This window comes from Leucoraja erinacea, chromosome 9 (genome assembly GCF_028641065.1).
Source record: "Leucoraja erinacea ecotype New England chromosome 9, Leri_hhj_1, whole genome shotgun sequence".
Classification (NCBI taxonomy): domain Eukaryota; kingdom Metazoa; phylum Chordata; class Chondrichthyes; order Rajiformes; family Rajidae; genus Leucoraja; species Leucoraja erinaceus.
In genome coordinates, this window is record NC_073385.1 from 10476477 (window position 1) to 10491549 (window position 15073).

Here is a 15073-nt window from a genome sequence, read left to right on the forward strand (position 1 = left end):
GGTCCCCCACCTGTTAAGATGCAATCCGTCCCTTTTGTATAGTTCCCCCTTCCTCCAAAACAGATCCCAGTGATCTAAGAAACTAAATCCCTGCCCCCTGCACCAGTTCCTCAGCCACACATTCAGGTCCCGTATCTCCCTGTTCCTGCTCTCGCCAGCACGTGGAACTGGAAGCAAACCGGAGATAACAACCCTGGGGGTCCTGCTTTTCAGCATTTTTCCGAGCTCTCTAAAGTCACGCGTCAGAATATTCATCCCCTTCTTTCCGATGTTGCTTGTGCCGACATGCACTACCACTTCCGGCTGTTCACCTTCGCCCTTGAGGATTTTCTGCACTTTGTCCGTGACATCCTGGATCCTGGCACGAGGAAGGCAGCACACCATCCTCGAATCCCGTCTGTTGCCGCAGAAACCCCTGTCCGTACCTCTCACAATGGAGTCTCCAACTGCAATGGTGTTGCCTGACGTTGGCCTCTTTGGTTTTGGCTCAACAGCCCTTTTTGCTTCGCAAGCCAGTCCGCCGCTCAGTGTGATAACGTCTTCTGTCCCGACAACTTCTAAGTGTGTGAACCTGTTCACAAGAGGTACAACACCCGGGGACCTTTGCATTCCAAGTTTCCCCCCCTTTCTCACCATCACCCACTTTCTCTCTTCCAATACCTTAGGTGTAACAATCTTACTGGAGGAGTTGTTGAGGAACGACTCCATTTTTCGGACGAACCGGAGGTCATCCACTTGCTTCTCCAGTTCCCCAACACGGTCCTTCAGGAGCTGTACCTGGATGCACTTCTCACATTTGTAGCAGCCAGGATGTCGCTGCACAGATTGGCAACGCAGCAGTATTCTCGGTCCTTAATGCCAGAAGCTCCTTTTGGCAGATTCCACTAGGCCAACTCGTGCAACCTCACTACGTTCGGTACACCCTTTGGCCGCTTCAAGTTTCTATGAATGCCTTTCGGCATCAATTCCGTCAGCGAAGTCTTTCAGCGCACTGTGGAACAATTGTTTGCAGAGTACCCGTGCGCCTTCATTGTTGATGGCTGAACATGATGCTAATCTGAAGAGAGTACTTGACCGTGCCAAAGACATTCAGCTTCAGCTCAATCCACTAAAGTGCAGGTTTCGAGTTCCTGGTCACTTACGTCGGACATGTTTTTACCAGCGACGGTTTCAGACCAGATCCGCTGAAAACCGCAGCTATTAACGAACTGTCGGTTCCTACTGATGTTGTGAGTTTACAACGATTCCTTGGTATGGTTAACTACCTGGGAAAATGTATTCCCAACCTCAGGGATATATCGGCCCCCATGCGAGAACTGACACACAAGGACGCGGCATGGTATTGGTACCCGCAGCACCAAAGGGCCTTTGACGCTCTCAAACTGCAGCTGGCTAGCACACCTACACTCTCCTATTTCGATCTGGAGTCACCGGTAACGTTCACCTGCGATGCTTCCCAGTACGGGTTAGCGCAGCATGCCTGCAGGCCACTACTGACGCCAATTTCAAGCCCGTGTCATATGCATCCCGTACGCTAACTGACACTGAACAGTGCTACGCCCAGATCGAAAAGGAACTGCTAGCAGTGGTCTTCGCCTGCAATAAATTCGATGACTTTATCTTTGGTAAAACCGTGACCATCAGGATTGACCACCAGTCGCTGGTCATCATTTTGAACAAACTGATCCACACTGCCCCAGCACGACTACAGAGATAGATGACGCAACTTCAGCGATTTGATTTCAACATCGTCTACAAGAAAAGTAAAGACATGTACATAGCAGACACGCTATCCAGAGCCCCGCGCAGAACCAACGAACAACAACTCTCCGAACAGGACGAATTCTCGGTCATGAAGATCTCGTTGGTGCCAACTTATCGTTTAAGAAGCTTAGCTGATCACACGGCTGCTGATGAGACTTTACAATTGCTGTCTACAGTCATCCGGCGCCGTAGGCACGACAAACAGTCCAACATCCCACTGGAAATACGCCCCTACTTCCTGGTTCGTGATGAACTAGTGCTGCAGGACGGAATAATCGTCAAGGGCCACAAGGCAGTGGTTCCAGCCGTCCTATGGGACGAATACTATAACGACATCCACAGGGGCCACCCCGGCATGGAGACAACCCTCCAAAGGGCGTAAAGCATGTTTTACTGACCCAGTATGACCAAATACATACCCGAAAGAACCGAAACATGCGCTGTCTGCAAAAGCCTGACGCTGTCTGCAAAAGCAGAAGCAGCCCTTACTGCCACAACCAGCCCCTCCACTCCCGTGGTCCACCGACATCTTCGAGTGGCACGGGAAACACTATCTGGTTCTTGTTGACTCTTACTCGGGCGGGTTCGAAATAGACCTACTGCAAACCATTTCTTCGGAGGCAGTGATTGAGAAGCTGCAACGGCACCTCTCTGTGCATGGTTCTCCTGCTCGTATTCAGTCTGACAACAGCAGACAGTTCACCAGCCAAGCCTTTAAAAACTTTGCTAAACGATTGGATTTTCAACACATTACCAGCAGTCCCAAGTTCCCGCAGTCCAACGGACTCTTCGAACGCACCGTTTGGAGTGCAAAACAACTCATGGAACGATCTTACCTTGCCAAATCCGACGTATACCTTGACTTACTCAATCTACGGAACATTGCACGGGATCCCATACTGAGTGCTCCTACCCAACAACTGATGTCTTGCCAAACCCGTGCCCCTCTGCCTGTTTCCCAGCAGCTGTTGCAGCCACAAGTTTGTTCCGCTCCTGCGGTTTAGAGACAACTGCAAATCAAACGTGACACATAGAAGCGGTTTTTCAACAAGTCCAGCAAGCCACTTATACTTCTTGCGCGTGGACAAGTGGTTCATCTGCAAACCGACAAGGGCCATGCACGCCTGGGACACATCCACGCCCCTGCCAAAGAACCACGTTCATATCTGGTCGAAGTGGACGGTGCCATCTACAGACGCAACTATCAACATATCTTTCCTGTGAAGGAACCACGTCCTGCGACTCCATATCCTGATGCCTTGTGCTCACTCTTTGGCGCCTGGCTTGCCTATTTCGTCTCCCCCTGTGCCTGACGGGTCGCCGGTTGTTCTCCCACTCCCCACCCCGGTCTTTTCTCCCGCAAAAGGAGGTGAGGCGGTCTCCTACCGCATTAGGGCTGGACCGGTTTGTTGGCCACCCGTTAGATATGGCAATTTTGTATAACTTTGCTAGTATGTTCTTAATATTCCACTTATATTGCTTGGCCGCCGGTGTTTATTTATTTCTGCAAGAAGAGATGTAGATTGGCTATTGCATGCTAGCCAATCCTAGTGTTTGTTAGTAGTAGCTCTGCCTAGTACGTGCTTTATAACATCAAGAGCTCACATACGCCAGTCAGTAGATGAAGCGGCTCAGAGCTGTAACGTACTGTAGATCCTATGCTGTAAGTGATTTAATAAATATGTGTTGTATCTTATTGTTCGGGTCACATCATTACATAAAGCAATTTAAAAATATATATATTGAATGTGATTTATTTTGTTTTGGCCTAGGTACTATATTGACTCCAAGCTTTTCTAAATTAAGAAAATTATATGAAAATGTTTTCACCATTCACAACCCAGACGGAATTGTCATTAGCTTATTTGTAAGTTATAATTTTGACAGTAAATCTTCTTCATAATAAGATTATATATAAGAGATCCCCTCCCATTTTATTTCTCTACCTACATGGCCACTACATATCCTCTTTCATTACTGCAAATTCCTTTAACAATAATACAATGCCTCTTGCCCCTTCATACACACACACTACCATGTCCAAATCTCCATTGATTACTGATTTGGGAATTTTGGACCATTTTTATTCCACCTCACTTCCAGCCATGCAGTACTTTGAAAACATTTGTAGGACTGGCTGGAAATTCTATCCATTCTGTCACTTGCCCCAACAGTTAAAAGCCAGCTCAAATCCAGTTGTGGTATTTTGTCAAGCCCAATTACTGCTGGACTATAATGGGGAGTTATTTCTGGTCAGGCCGCATCTCTGGAGAAGAAGGATGGGTGACGTTTGGGGTCGGGACCCCACTTTAGATCCAAAATGTCACCCATCCTTTTTCTCCAGAGATGCTACCATCAGTCCGAAGAAGGGTTTCGGCCCAAAACATTGCCTATTTCTTTTGCTGCACCCGCTGAGTTTCTCCAGCACTTGTGTCTATCTTTGATTTTCCAGCATCTGCAGTTCTTTCTTGAACATGCTACCTGACCCACTGAGTTACTCCAGCACTTTGTGTATATTTTTGGTATAAGCCAGCATCTGCAGCTCCTTGGTTCTAAAGTTTATATTAGACTTCCATTGTTCTAATCCTTCAGAAACTGAAATTACTAGAAACTGTTTTCTTTAAACGTATTCCTTTTTTTTATCATTTGTTAATTTTTTTCAAGATGTGCATATAGCTGGCTAATGGGCCTGTCCCACTTAGGCGTATTTTTAGGCAACTATGCAGTCACCACATGGGAGTCGCCTTCATGGCCATGAGGAGTTCCCGCATTCTGGGCACTAGTCACGGCCTCATTATGGTCGCCACAAATTTTTCAACCTGTTGAAAAATTAGAGGTGACTAGAATGAAGCCGTCATGGAGAGTAGCGAGAATTCTCGTGCCGTAGATGGGTCGCCAGAAGGTCCTAGTGTGTTGCCAGGAGGTTGAAGGTTTTCTTAGGTTCTCGTAGGTTGTAGCCAGTGCTGAATTTCATTGACTCATTGGGGAAATAAAACGTAACCAGTAGTTTTCAGAACCAAGCATAACCGAACAGTAATGTTAATGTAAGTAAGTAAGTAAGTAAGTTTTATTTATATAGCACGTTTTAAGTCAACTCGCATTGACACCAAAGTGCTTTACATAAAATAGATAATGTTTCCATACAAACCATAGAAAAGGGTTAAAACAATTAAGAAAATGGACACAACACATTATAATGAGTTCAACACAAACATCCCCCCACAGCAGAGCTTCACAGCTGTGTATCTCTGGTTTCTTAAAAGTTGTCCCTACTCCTTTTCCCCCCTCTTTTAAAGGATTTATCGTACACTGTGCTTTTTAGGTTCTTAATTACAGCGCCAACCTTCCTGTTCATTGCAGTGTGTCAGTATCACATTGGCTTTGCACTATGTGAATTTCACTCAGACAGTCCTCCCCCCGCTTGCCCTGTCCCCCTCCTGCATAATGGGTTGGTGAATGAAGCAATATGTTTGTGTGTATGTGTGTGTTCCACTCTGACAGTGGCCGTTCCAGTTTCCGGTTTTTCAGGCGACTGCCGGCAACTTGACAGTCGCCGGCAGTCGCCTGAAAAATCGTCAAAGTGGGACAGGCCCATAACCCCCCATTATAGTCCAGCAGTAATTGGGCTGATAAAATACCACGACAGGATTTGAGCTGGCTCTTAACTGTTGGGGCAAGTGTCAGAATGGATAGAATTTCCAGCCAGTCCGACAAGTCTTTTCAAAGTACTGCATGGCTGGAAGTGAGGTGGATTAAAAATGCTCCAAAATTCCCAAATCAGTAATCAATGGAGATTTGGACATGGCAGTGTGTGTGTGTGTGTGTGTGTGTGTGTGTGTGTGTGTGTGTGTGTGTGTGTGTGTGTGTGTGTGTGTGTGTGTGTGTGTGTGTGTGTGTGTGTGTGTGTGTGTGTGTGTGTGTGTGTGTGTGTGTGTGTGTGTGTGTGTGTGTGTGTGTGTGTGTGTGTGTGTGTGTGTGTGTGTGTGTGTGTGTGTGTGTGTGTGTATAAAGGGGCAGAAGGCATTGTATTATTGTTAAAGGAATTTGCGGTAATGAAAGAGGATATGTAGTGGCCATGTAGGTAGAGAAATAAAATAGGAGGGATCTCTTTGGCAGATTCATACTGCAACAAACAGCAGAAAACATAGGAATTGTGTTGTAGACAAATTATAGAGAGTTGTGAGAGGGTTGTAATATGGGGTATGTTATTTTCCCCAATGTTAGCTGGGACGACTTTAGTTGAAATGACCATATAGGATGTAATTTTTAAACTACTTGCAGGAAGGCTTTTTGTGCTGGATCAGAGAATGCCAGTTTAATCAGGACAATGAAACTGCCCAACTACATGAGGTAGACAAGCACTCTGGGAACAAATACCATAACTTAGCACATTTCAGAACAGTTATGCAAAAGAATAAGGGTAGCCTGGAATGCATGTGTCTGCATCAGGAGAAAATTGATTTCAATATCATAGGAGAATACTGAGGAGCAGCTACTTGCAAGTAAATTTAATGCAAGACTGGGAGTCTGTTAAAAAGAAAATAGTGAGAGTTTAGGGCAAGCCTGTTCCCATAAAGATGAAGTGTGCACACTACAGTCTAAGCAACCCTGGATGTCAAAGGTTTGATGAAGAAAGGAAACATACAGGAGGCCCTTTAAGAATATAAAAGGGGTCGAGGATGGGGTGGGGGGGAGGTAATAGGGTAACGTGTGATATTCAGTGAGAAGCTCCCAAGGGAGCTGATACCTAGGAGGCATTCTAAGATTCAGAACGTATTGTCTCCAAAAGCATCTTACAATTTCTGCAATTAGTTGTGAATGTGTGGGAGCTAGATTTATTTTTGAACATAATGGCTGTTAGTGTGACTGTCATTTCTATTTCAAATTTAACAGAATAAATATTAAATCACAATTTTTTTGTTCTGCAAGTAGGGTTCTGAATTGTACCATTTCAGAGTAACAGTCATTCCTGGAGTGTCTCTCTGTGAATTGGTTACCGAATTTCAGGTAGTACCACTTGCATTTCATTCCTTCTAATTGATATTGTTAAAAGGATAGAATTACAGGTGCACAACCTTTTATCCGAAGATCCAAATAACGAAAACCTCCGAATAGCGAAATGTTTTCGGTCCTTGAAGAAAGGTCCTTGAAAACGTTCACCGAGGGCGGCCCGCAGAGGTGACAGCGGAACCTCCGGTCGGTCCTCGAAGAAAGGGGAACTAAATCCCCATTCATAAAAGAGAAGGTGAGGGTATATTGCGCGGGAGGGTTAATAATTGACAATATGCTGCTACCTGCCAGCTGAGTTAAAAAGTTCCCACGGTAGACCCACGATACACAGTGTATCGTGAGTCTTGCGTGGGAACTTTTTAACTCAGCGTGCAGGCAGCAGTAGTTTGTCGCTCCCTTCAGTTTCACCCCCACCTGCACCCCTCTGCTTCCCGGCCATGTGTGTGACCCCTTCCCTCCCCTCTCCAGCTCCCCGCTCATTGCACCGGCGCGGGGGCTTTGTACTGTCTTCACGTCGCGATGCTAGCAGCACAGTGCCAGTCACCGGAGACGTCAGGACCAACGGAATACCGACCCCCAGGCCCACTGCAAGCACGGAGATCCCAGATCAGCAACTCCAGCCCAGCCCCATTCCAACTCCAGAGGAACACGCTCCCCGTATGGGCAGAAGCTGATGGTGTGCAAGGGGTACGTCTTGTTCTTGGGGTCGCGCAGTCGGGCTATGGGCGAACTGCCACTTGTCGCCATAGCGGCCCATCGGGGAGCGGATTCCTCTGGAGTTGGAGGGGGAGGGGGGTATTGTGCTGTTTGATCGCCCCTACTATTCCAGGGACAGGGAGACAGGACATTCACCGAGGGCGGCCCGCAGAGGTGACAGCGGATCGGTCCTCGAAGAAAGGGGAACTAAATCCCCATCCATAAAAGAGAAGGTGAGGGTATATTGCGCGGGAGGGTTAATAATTGACAATATGCTGCTACCTGCCCGCTGAGTTAAAAAGTGCCCACGGTAGACACGATACAGTGTATCATGAGTCTTGCGTGGGAACTTTTTAACTCAGCGTGCAGGCAGCAGCAGGTTGTCGCTCCCTTCAGTTTCAACCCACCTACACCCCTCTGCTCCCCGGCCATGTGTGTGACCCCATCCCTCCCCTCTCCAGCTCCCCGCTCATTGCACCAGCGCGGGGGCTTTGTACTGTCTTCACGTTGGCGATGGCAGCAGGCCAGTGCAGTCACCGGAGACGTCAGGACCAATTGGACGTCGACAACCAGGCCCACCGCAAGCACGGAGAACCCAGAGACCCACAGCCAACAGCAGCCCAGCCCCGCTCCAACTACAGAGGAACCTGGGTTGCGGATGATGGGGCGCAGCTCGGGGCGTCGTAGGGGCCCATCGGGGAGCGGGTTCCTGTTGGTCCTGACGTCTCCGGCCACCTGCTATCCTCCGGGAACTGTACCCGGTTAACTTGGTGTAAATGTAACAATCTTTGTCCCTACGAAGGCAATTGCAGGAGAGTGTGGTTGTTTGCAGTTGCAGAGGGAGGGGGCAAGGGCGGTACAGTTCCCAGTCTCAGCTCCAGTCCAGGGGGGTGGCCGGAGACGTCAGGACCAACGGGACAGCGACCCCCAGGCCCACTGCAAGCACGGAGATCCCAGAGACCCACAGCCAGCAGCAACTCCAGCCCAGCCCCGCTCCAACTCCAGAGGAACTCGTAGGGGCAGAAGCTGATGGTGTGCAAGGTGTTCTTGGGGTGGCGCAGCTCGGGCTGTGGGCAAACTGCCACTTGTCGCCGTAGCGGCCCATCGGGGAGCGGATTCCTCTGGAGTTGGAGGGGGAGGGGGGTATTGTGCTGTTTGATCGCCCCCTGCTATCCCAGGGACAGGGAGACACAGCGGCTTTTTAGACTGGTGGGCAATCACTTCCAAAGTTCTGCCCACACAGTCAGTAGACCTCTGCATTTCATACAAACATTTATTCTGCAAGAAAAAACGACATTGAAGACTCAAACTCGCGACCGAGTAACTGCCGGGATCAAGGCGCAAACTCGCAACCTTGCGGATATGAGTCGAACACTCTACCACTGAGCCAGCCATTAAAATCTACGCTAAAAAATTTCCATTCCGAAGACCGACAAATTCTGAATTACGAAAAGTGGCTGGTCCCAAGGCTTTCGGATAAAAGGTTGTGCACCTGTATTAAGAAGGGAGGTCTCTTAATACAAAATTGTAGCACTGGTTTAGAAATATAAATGATTTATTTTTTAATTGACATAGACATTTGTTTTACTGTTTGTATGGTATCTGTTTCAGACCATCTCCCAACTACATTATTCGAGTAGAATTACTGATAGTTAGTATTTGGTAACATATTCTATTACAAACACAAATGCCAATCGGCATTTTACAGATTTGTATCTGCAGTCCTTTGTGTCTCCCATAAATTGCTGGTCATGAACAAATCAGGCATTTTTGATAAGAAGGGTTTTTTTGCAAGTTTTTGCAGCTGTTTGTAAGGGGAAAAACTTCTAGTCATCAATGGCACATTAATCAACAGTAGTGCCCTTGGGAATGGAGACTTTCAGCCTTTGAGATCTTCATGTTCCTGGCATAGTTACAGGTGGACATATAAATAGAAGCTGGTATAGCCAAGGAGAAGCAACAAAACACTGGCCTTTCTTGGTGTGGAGAATTATTAAAAGCTGTATTCGAATCAGTCCAGTTCTGATGAAAATCACATAGGTCTTGTTTTACCAAATGTTTCCATGTCATAAACCATTTTAACACGTTTCTAACATACTTCTGGTCAATCTCACATATTTTATTTTCACACAAAATCCCTACAAACCCCCAGTAAATACAATTGAATGTCCTCTCCCTTCTTTGGACCTTGAGAATTGCGTTGGAGGTCATCCAGCTCATCGTATCTGTGAAGGCCTTTTGTATGTTGATAATTAGCTGATCTTTGCCTGTTGTTTTTCTTTAGCCCTGTGAAATGCTCCCCTTTCAGTAATTATTCAATTACATATAATATTTCACAAGTATGTTCTCCGACAGTCTGATACCACCCTTCTCAATGTTTACTGCCTTTTCCTGTCAATACAGTTTAAGTTTGTAGCTTGTAATTGAAATAAAATTAGTATCCAATCAATTTTTGGTGCAATTCTTTGACACACCAAGGCCTGCTTTGATCTTGACAGAAAGTCATGTGAAAGACTATTTATTCATCTTTCCATGACATACTTCTCCCAACAGAAATAAAATCAAGGTGGACTATACAGAGGGCAACAGAATCATTGCAGATGGTTACATATTATTTTCATATTAAAATTGCCCCCCCCCCACCCTTTTTAATTAGCAACGAACATTTCTTCTGAAACTTTTTATAATTTCTACTCAGTTCTCAAAATTATGTGAAAGAAAAGAGATTGACTGGAGGCTGCATACAGTTACATCCGAGTTGAGCCATGACACATTGGAAATGTATGCAATACCTAGCTTTAACCAGAAAGTCAAATTCAGCCCATTGATAGCCAGATCCAATTTTGTTCTTATCATAGAGGCTGCAAACCTTGTGTATCAACAAAAGTGCCACAATAAAGAATATGTTTTTTTCAGTTGATAGAATTTGCATAGAATTAGATCTCTGTTACAGAGAAGAAGTGACATGAAAATTATGTCTTTTGAAAAAGCAGTTTGGTGATGTCATGGAATCTGGTGTATTTGACTGCTGTCATGGAAATGTATATATTTTTAAGATGGTGCTTTGGTTTCTCTTGACATTGAAAATATATCAAAAAAGTAATAACAAGCATAATGAATTTATCACACTTGCATTTACTGTAAAATATTTAATATATAATGCATTTTTCAAGTTAGAAATGTTCTTTAAGTTAAAAATATTAATCAATACATTTTTCACTTTATACTTATCCAAGCTGAAGGGGAGTAATTACTGTCTCACTCATTTTACATTTATATGTTCAATGAGGGAAACACAGTAAACCATTTAAGGGCGACACAGTGTTGCAGCGGTAGAGTTGCTGCCTTACAGCGCTCATAGTGCCAGAGACCCGGGTTCGATCGTGACTAAAGGTGCTGTCTGTACAGAGTTTGTGTGACCATGTGGGTTTTCTCCGAGATCTTCGGTTTCCTCCCACTGTTCAAAGACATACAAGTTTGTAGGTTAATTGGCTTGGTGTAAATGTAAAATGTCCCTAGTGTTTCTAGGATAGTGTTAATGTGTGGGGATTGCTAGTCGGTGCAGACTCGGTGGGCCGAAGGGTCTGTTTCCGCGCTGTATCTCTAAACTAAACTAAACCATATTTCTTGGTTAATAGCAAAACAACAACATGCTTTGTTGGCCTTAACGAAAGCAATTCTCAAAGATGTTGTGATCTTTGGTGGTCTGTAGCATGAATGTTTCATTAATGATTTAACCCCTGTCTCACGGTGCGAGTCCACCCACGAGTGATCCCGAGTTTAAAACAAATCAAACTCGTGGTAATCACGTCGAATTAACGTAGCGGGAACGTCGGAACTCGTAACGCTAATGGCAGGTACTCGGGAAACTTGTTAACTCGTGAAATTCTTTCAACATGATGAAAGATTTCCACGAGTCAAATTTACTCTTGAAGTAAAAATGTTTAACTTTTAAACTCCTTGTAAGAATGTAGATGCCCCATAAATGCCCCGTGAGTTTACCGTAGTGACTCATGAGTCCACCGTGGGATGACGTTTCCAAAATTTAGCTGCGTCTTTGTGTTACTCCAGCACTGTGTGCTCACTTTTTGTCAACCAGCATCTGCCCTTTCTTGTGTATGACATTATTTGTATCCATTGCAGTTGATTGTCGCTCCCTTCAGTTCCCACACAAAATCTTTTTTATGCGGCAACTGTTTATAATGCTCTCTGCATTATGAAGTCCTCGACAGTGAACCCCATGGGCAATCACTACCAAAGTGTCTGCCCACACAGTCAGTACACCTCTCCTACACTTGTCTCCCGTACTAAGTCACCCACCCACCCCCCCCCCCCCCCCCCCCCCCCCCAACTCCAGTCCTGTCCTGACCCCCTGGGAAATTGAAGGGAGCAAAAATCAACTGCCACGGATGCAAATAATGTCATACACAAGAAAGGGCAGAAACAAGCCCTGTGGCACACAATACCTGTCTCAAACATGACACCATATTAAATTAATCCCACCTGTTTGCACCTGGTCTCTCTTCCCTCCATTACGTGCCTGGTGTATTTATCTTTCCAAAGGCATGGACTCATTGAGTCTATACTGGCGTTCCAAGCCTTTTCATCAATCCCAATTCCTCACAATTCCCCCAAATATTCTCTCTACCATGTTTATAAATTCCTCCCAATTCTTCTCCCACTCACCTACACAAGGGTAATTTCTAGCATCCAAAAAACCTGCAAACCAGCATTCCAAATATAAACTATTTGAAACATTTATTAAAATTCTGAAGAAAAGGCTAAAATATTTTAAATAATGAATTAAATTGTTAAAGGAATTTGCAGGATCATACCATAAAGAATTGTTCTTACAGGAATTGTTTGAGGTGAGTTTGTGAGCAGTCAATTGTGGACATTTGTATCCTTTCCCAATCCTTTGTAATAGATACATTTTAAACAGCTTTCTTTTCAAGAAGATGTGTGCAGCATTATGCACTCATGCTTCAGTCAAGATTTCAGACGTTTGCTTCAAAACTTAAATTTTGCTAAGCTAAATTAAATTATAATTTCTAAAAAGAAAAATATCTTTCCCCCATTTACCTGGTTTGTATTTGTGGTTGAAGCATGTGGTATTTTAAAAGCATTATAATGCTAACAGCATACATTATGCTCATAATATTATTTGCTGGTACATTTAATTTTCTAAATTTTCTTTTCAGATTTATGTTGATGACCCACCAATGGCATATCCATTCCACTTTTTAGTCAGTATGATAACTGCCATCATTCTTGGAACTATAATCATGATTTATTTCTTTTTACAACGTATCCACTGCGGTCATACCAGTCAATGTCAATGTTGGAAGTTTCCCAAAATTGAAACATTTTCACACATGTCGCTATTTAAAGGCAATAAAAAGTAAGTTAAAGATGCAATTTTTCAATTCACTTTCATTTGGAAGGTCCAAGCGGCAACCATAGATTTGAGTATTTCCATCTTCAAGACCAGATTCAGGTCAAATTCGGTGAGAGTGAATCCTAGAACAGACAGTTGTCTATCACAGATCAACTGGGAAATAAATTGACATGAAGGATATAGACAAAAAAAAACACAAAATAAAGTTATTTTACCAACCTGCCCCTGCTGCATATCACTGCTCTCTGATAAGAAAGGTACACAAGACTCTGAAAATGTGAATTCATCTCTTACTGAGGGCAGACAGACTACCATTGCTGGAATCTAATAAATAAGGAAGACGATAATGGGAATCTTTAGAGGAGGGACGAAGGGCAGATGAGACCAGAACCAGATGTGGGAGGTAGCGGAGCCAGTAGAAAACATTTGTTGGCACTAGCTGTCATAGAGCTGTACAGCATGGAAAACAGGCCTTTCAGCCTAATTATTTATGCTGACCAAGTAAACATTCTAGGCTAGGCCATTTGCCTCACATACTTCTAAACCCATACTATCCATTTCTTGGCTACCCTCTGAATGAAAAAGTTATCCCCAAGATCCCTCTTAAATCTCTCCCCTTTAACTCTAAGCCTAATTACTCTAGGGGGCTGGGGCTCCTAAGAGTACCCATGGTAGCACCTTTGATTTATACTGAGTGAGACAAATCAAAAGAGAGGATCATATAACATACAGAAATACAATCGTCAACCCAAGTACAATAGCTAGAGCAAAAGGAAAGATATAGAGTACAGAATAGTTCTCAACATTGTAGTGCATCAGTTCCATAGACAAAGTCCAATATTTGCAATGGGATAGAGGTGATTTGGATGTAGAGTCACAGAGCGATAAAGCATGGATACAGGTCCTTCGGCCCAACTTGCCCACACCGACCAACATGTTCCATCTATACTAGACCTACCTGCCTGCGTTTGGCCTATAGCCATCCAAACTTGTCATATTCATGCTCTGTCCAATCCACCCCTCATACTCTAGTCTGTCCAGAGTCCAGATTAAGTATCAAACCTGGTGTTTTGCTGGCTGTGAGGTTTGGGTGGTTGTCTTCCTGAGGATTTTGGTGGTGCATGATGGGGAAATGAAAAATATGTGCTTTGATTTACTGCTCATTCTTTTTTCAATGAGAGTTATCAATTGATGATGCCAGGTTTCCTTTCACTATTATACACATTCCATTTCATGAAGAGATTAAACTTGACAATTAAAGTAGCAACTCTTAAAATGACATTGTTGCAACAGAGTAAAATACTATAATCAACATTGATGTAGTAAGGGTAATAACGTTGTGTAAAGTTACTTCTCTGTGACATGGAAAGTTCCAGTGGAGCCGGCTTGAGAAGTGAACTTCCATACCTCATGATTCGAGTACAAAGCTGAATGTCATCCCCTCCCTGTGAAAACAAACCAACACTCCCATGGTAACATCCTTTTAGACTTAGCCTACATAAGATAGGATCTGACTTCAAATGGCAGATGTTTGCTCACATTCAATGTATTAAATAAAAACAGTTTCATGCCTTGGACAGACTAGGGAGCTTCTAGACTAGTTAAGACTTAAAAAGACATTTGATCTTGATCTCTGCTAGGATTCTGCATTACACCCGTATTTGAGTTTGAGTTTAGTTTATTGTATTGAAAATTCATTGTTACGTGCTAACCAGTCAGCGAAAAGATAATACATGATTACAATAGAGCAATTCACAGTGTACAGATGCATGATAAAGGGAATAATTTGAATAATGCTTAGTGCAAGATAAAGTCTGATCAAAGATAGCCTGAGGGTCGCCAATGAGTTAGATCTGCTCTCTAATTGTTGGTAGAATTTGTTTAGTTTTGAGATACAGTGCGAAAAGATGCCGTTTGGCCCACCGGGTCCGCATCGAACCCTGTACACAAACACTATTCTACACATACCAAGAACAATTTACAATTATATCAAGCCAATTGGCCTACAAACCTTTACGTCTTTGCAGTGTTGGAGAAATCCTGGAGAAAACCCACAGGGCCAGGACCAGATTTACGTATAAGCTGGAGGTGTTGTGTGAAGCGATCGCCAAGCCTGTGCTTGGTCTCACCGAGGTTGATCATATGCTGAATAATCCAACCACATTTTTGTTTGGAAGTGGAAAGAAATAATAAAAATTGCATTCA

At 44.2% G+C, this 15073-nt stretch overlaps 1 protein-coding gene across 2 annotated transcripts in view; it reads left to right on the forward strand.

Annotated features, from left to right (window-relative positions):
- The window catches only part of LOC129699993 (cation channel sperm-associated auxiliary subunit beta-like), an 87805-nt gene extending 72949 nt beyond the window's left edge, over window positions 1-14856 (forward strand). Inside the window, exons 9-11 of one of the 2 annotated variants that reach the window (XM_055640117.1) lie at window positions 3537-3631; window positions 6697-6771; window positions 12672-14856. In XM_055640117.1, coding sequence (XP_055496092.1) covers window positions 3537-3631; window positions 6697-6771; window positions 12672-12875 — 374 coding nt within the window. In that variant the 3' untranslated portion in view covers window positions 12876-14856. The remainder of the gene's footprint in view (window positions 1-3536; window positions 3632-6696; window positions 6772-12671) is intronic. The other variant, XR_008723974.1, reaches the window with a different exon arrangement.
- Window positions 14857-15073: the final 217 nt, after the last annotated feature.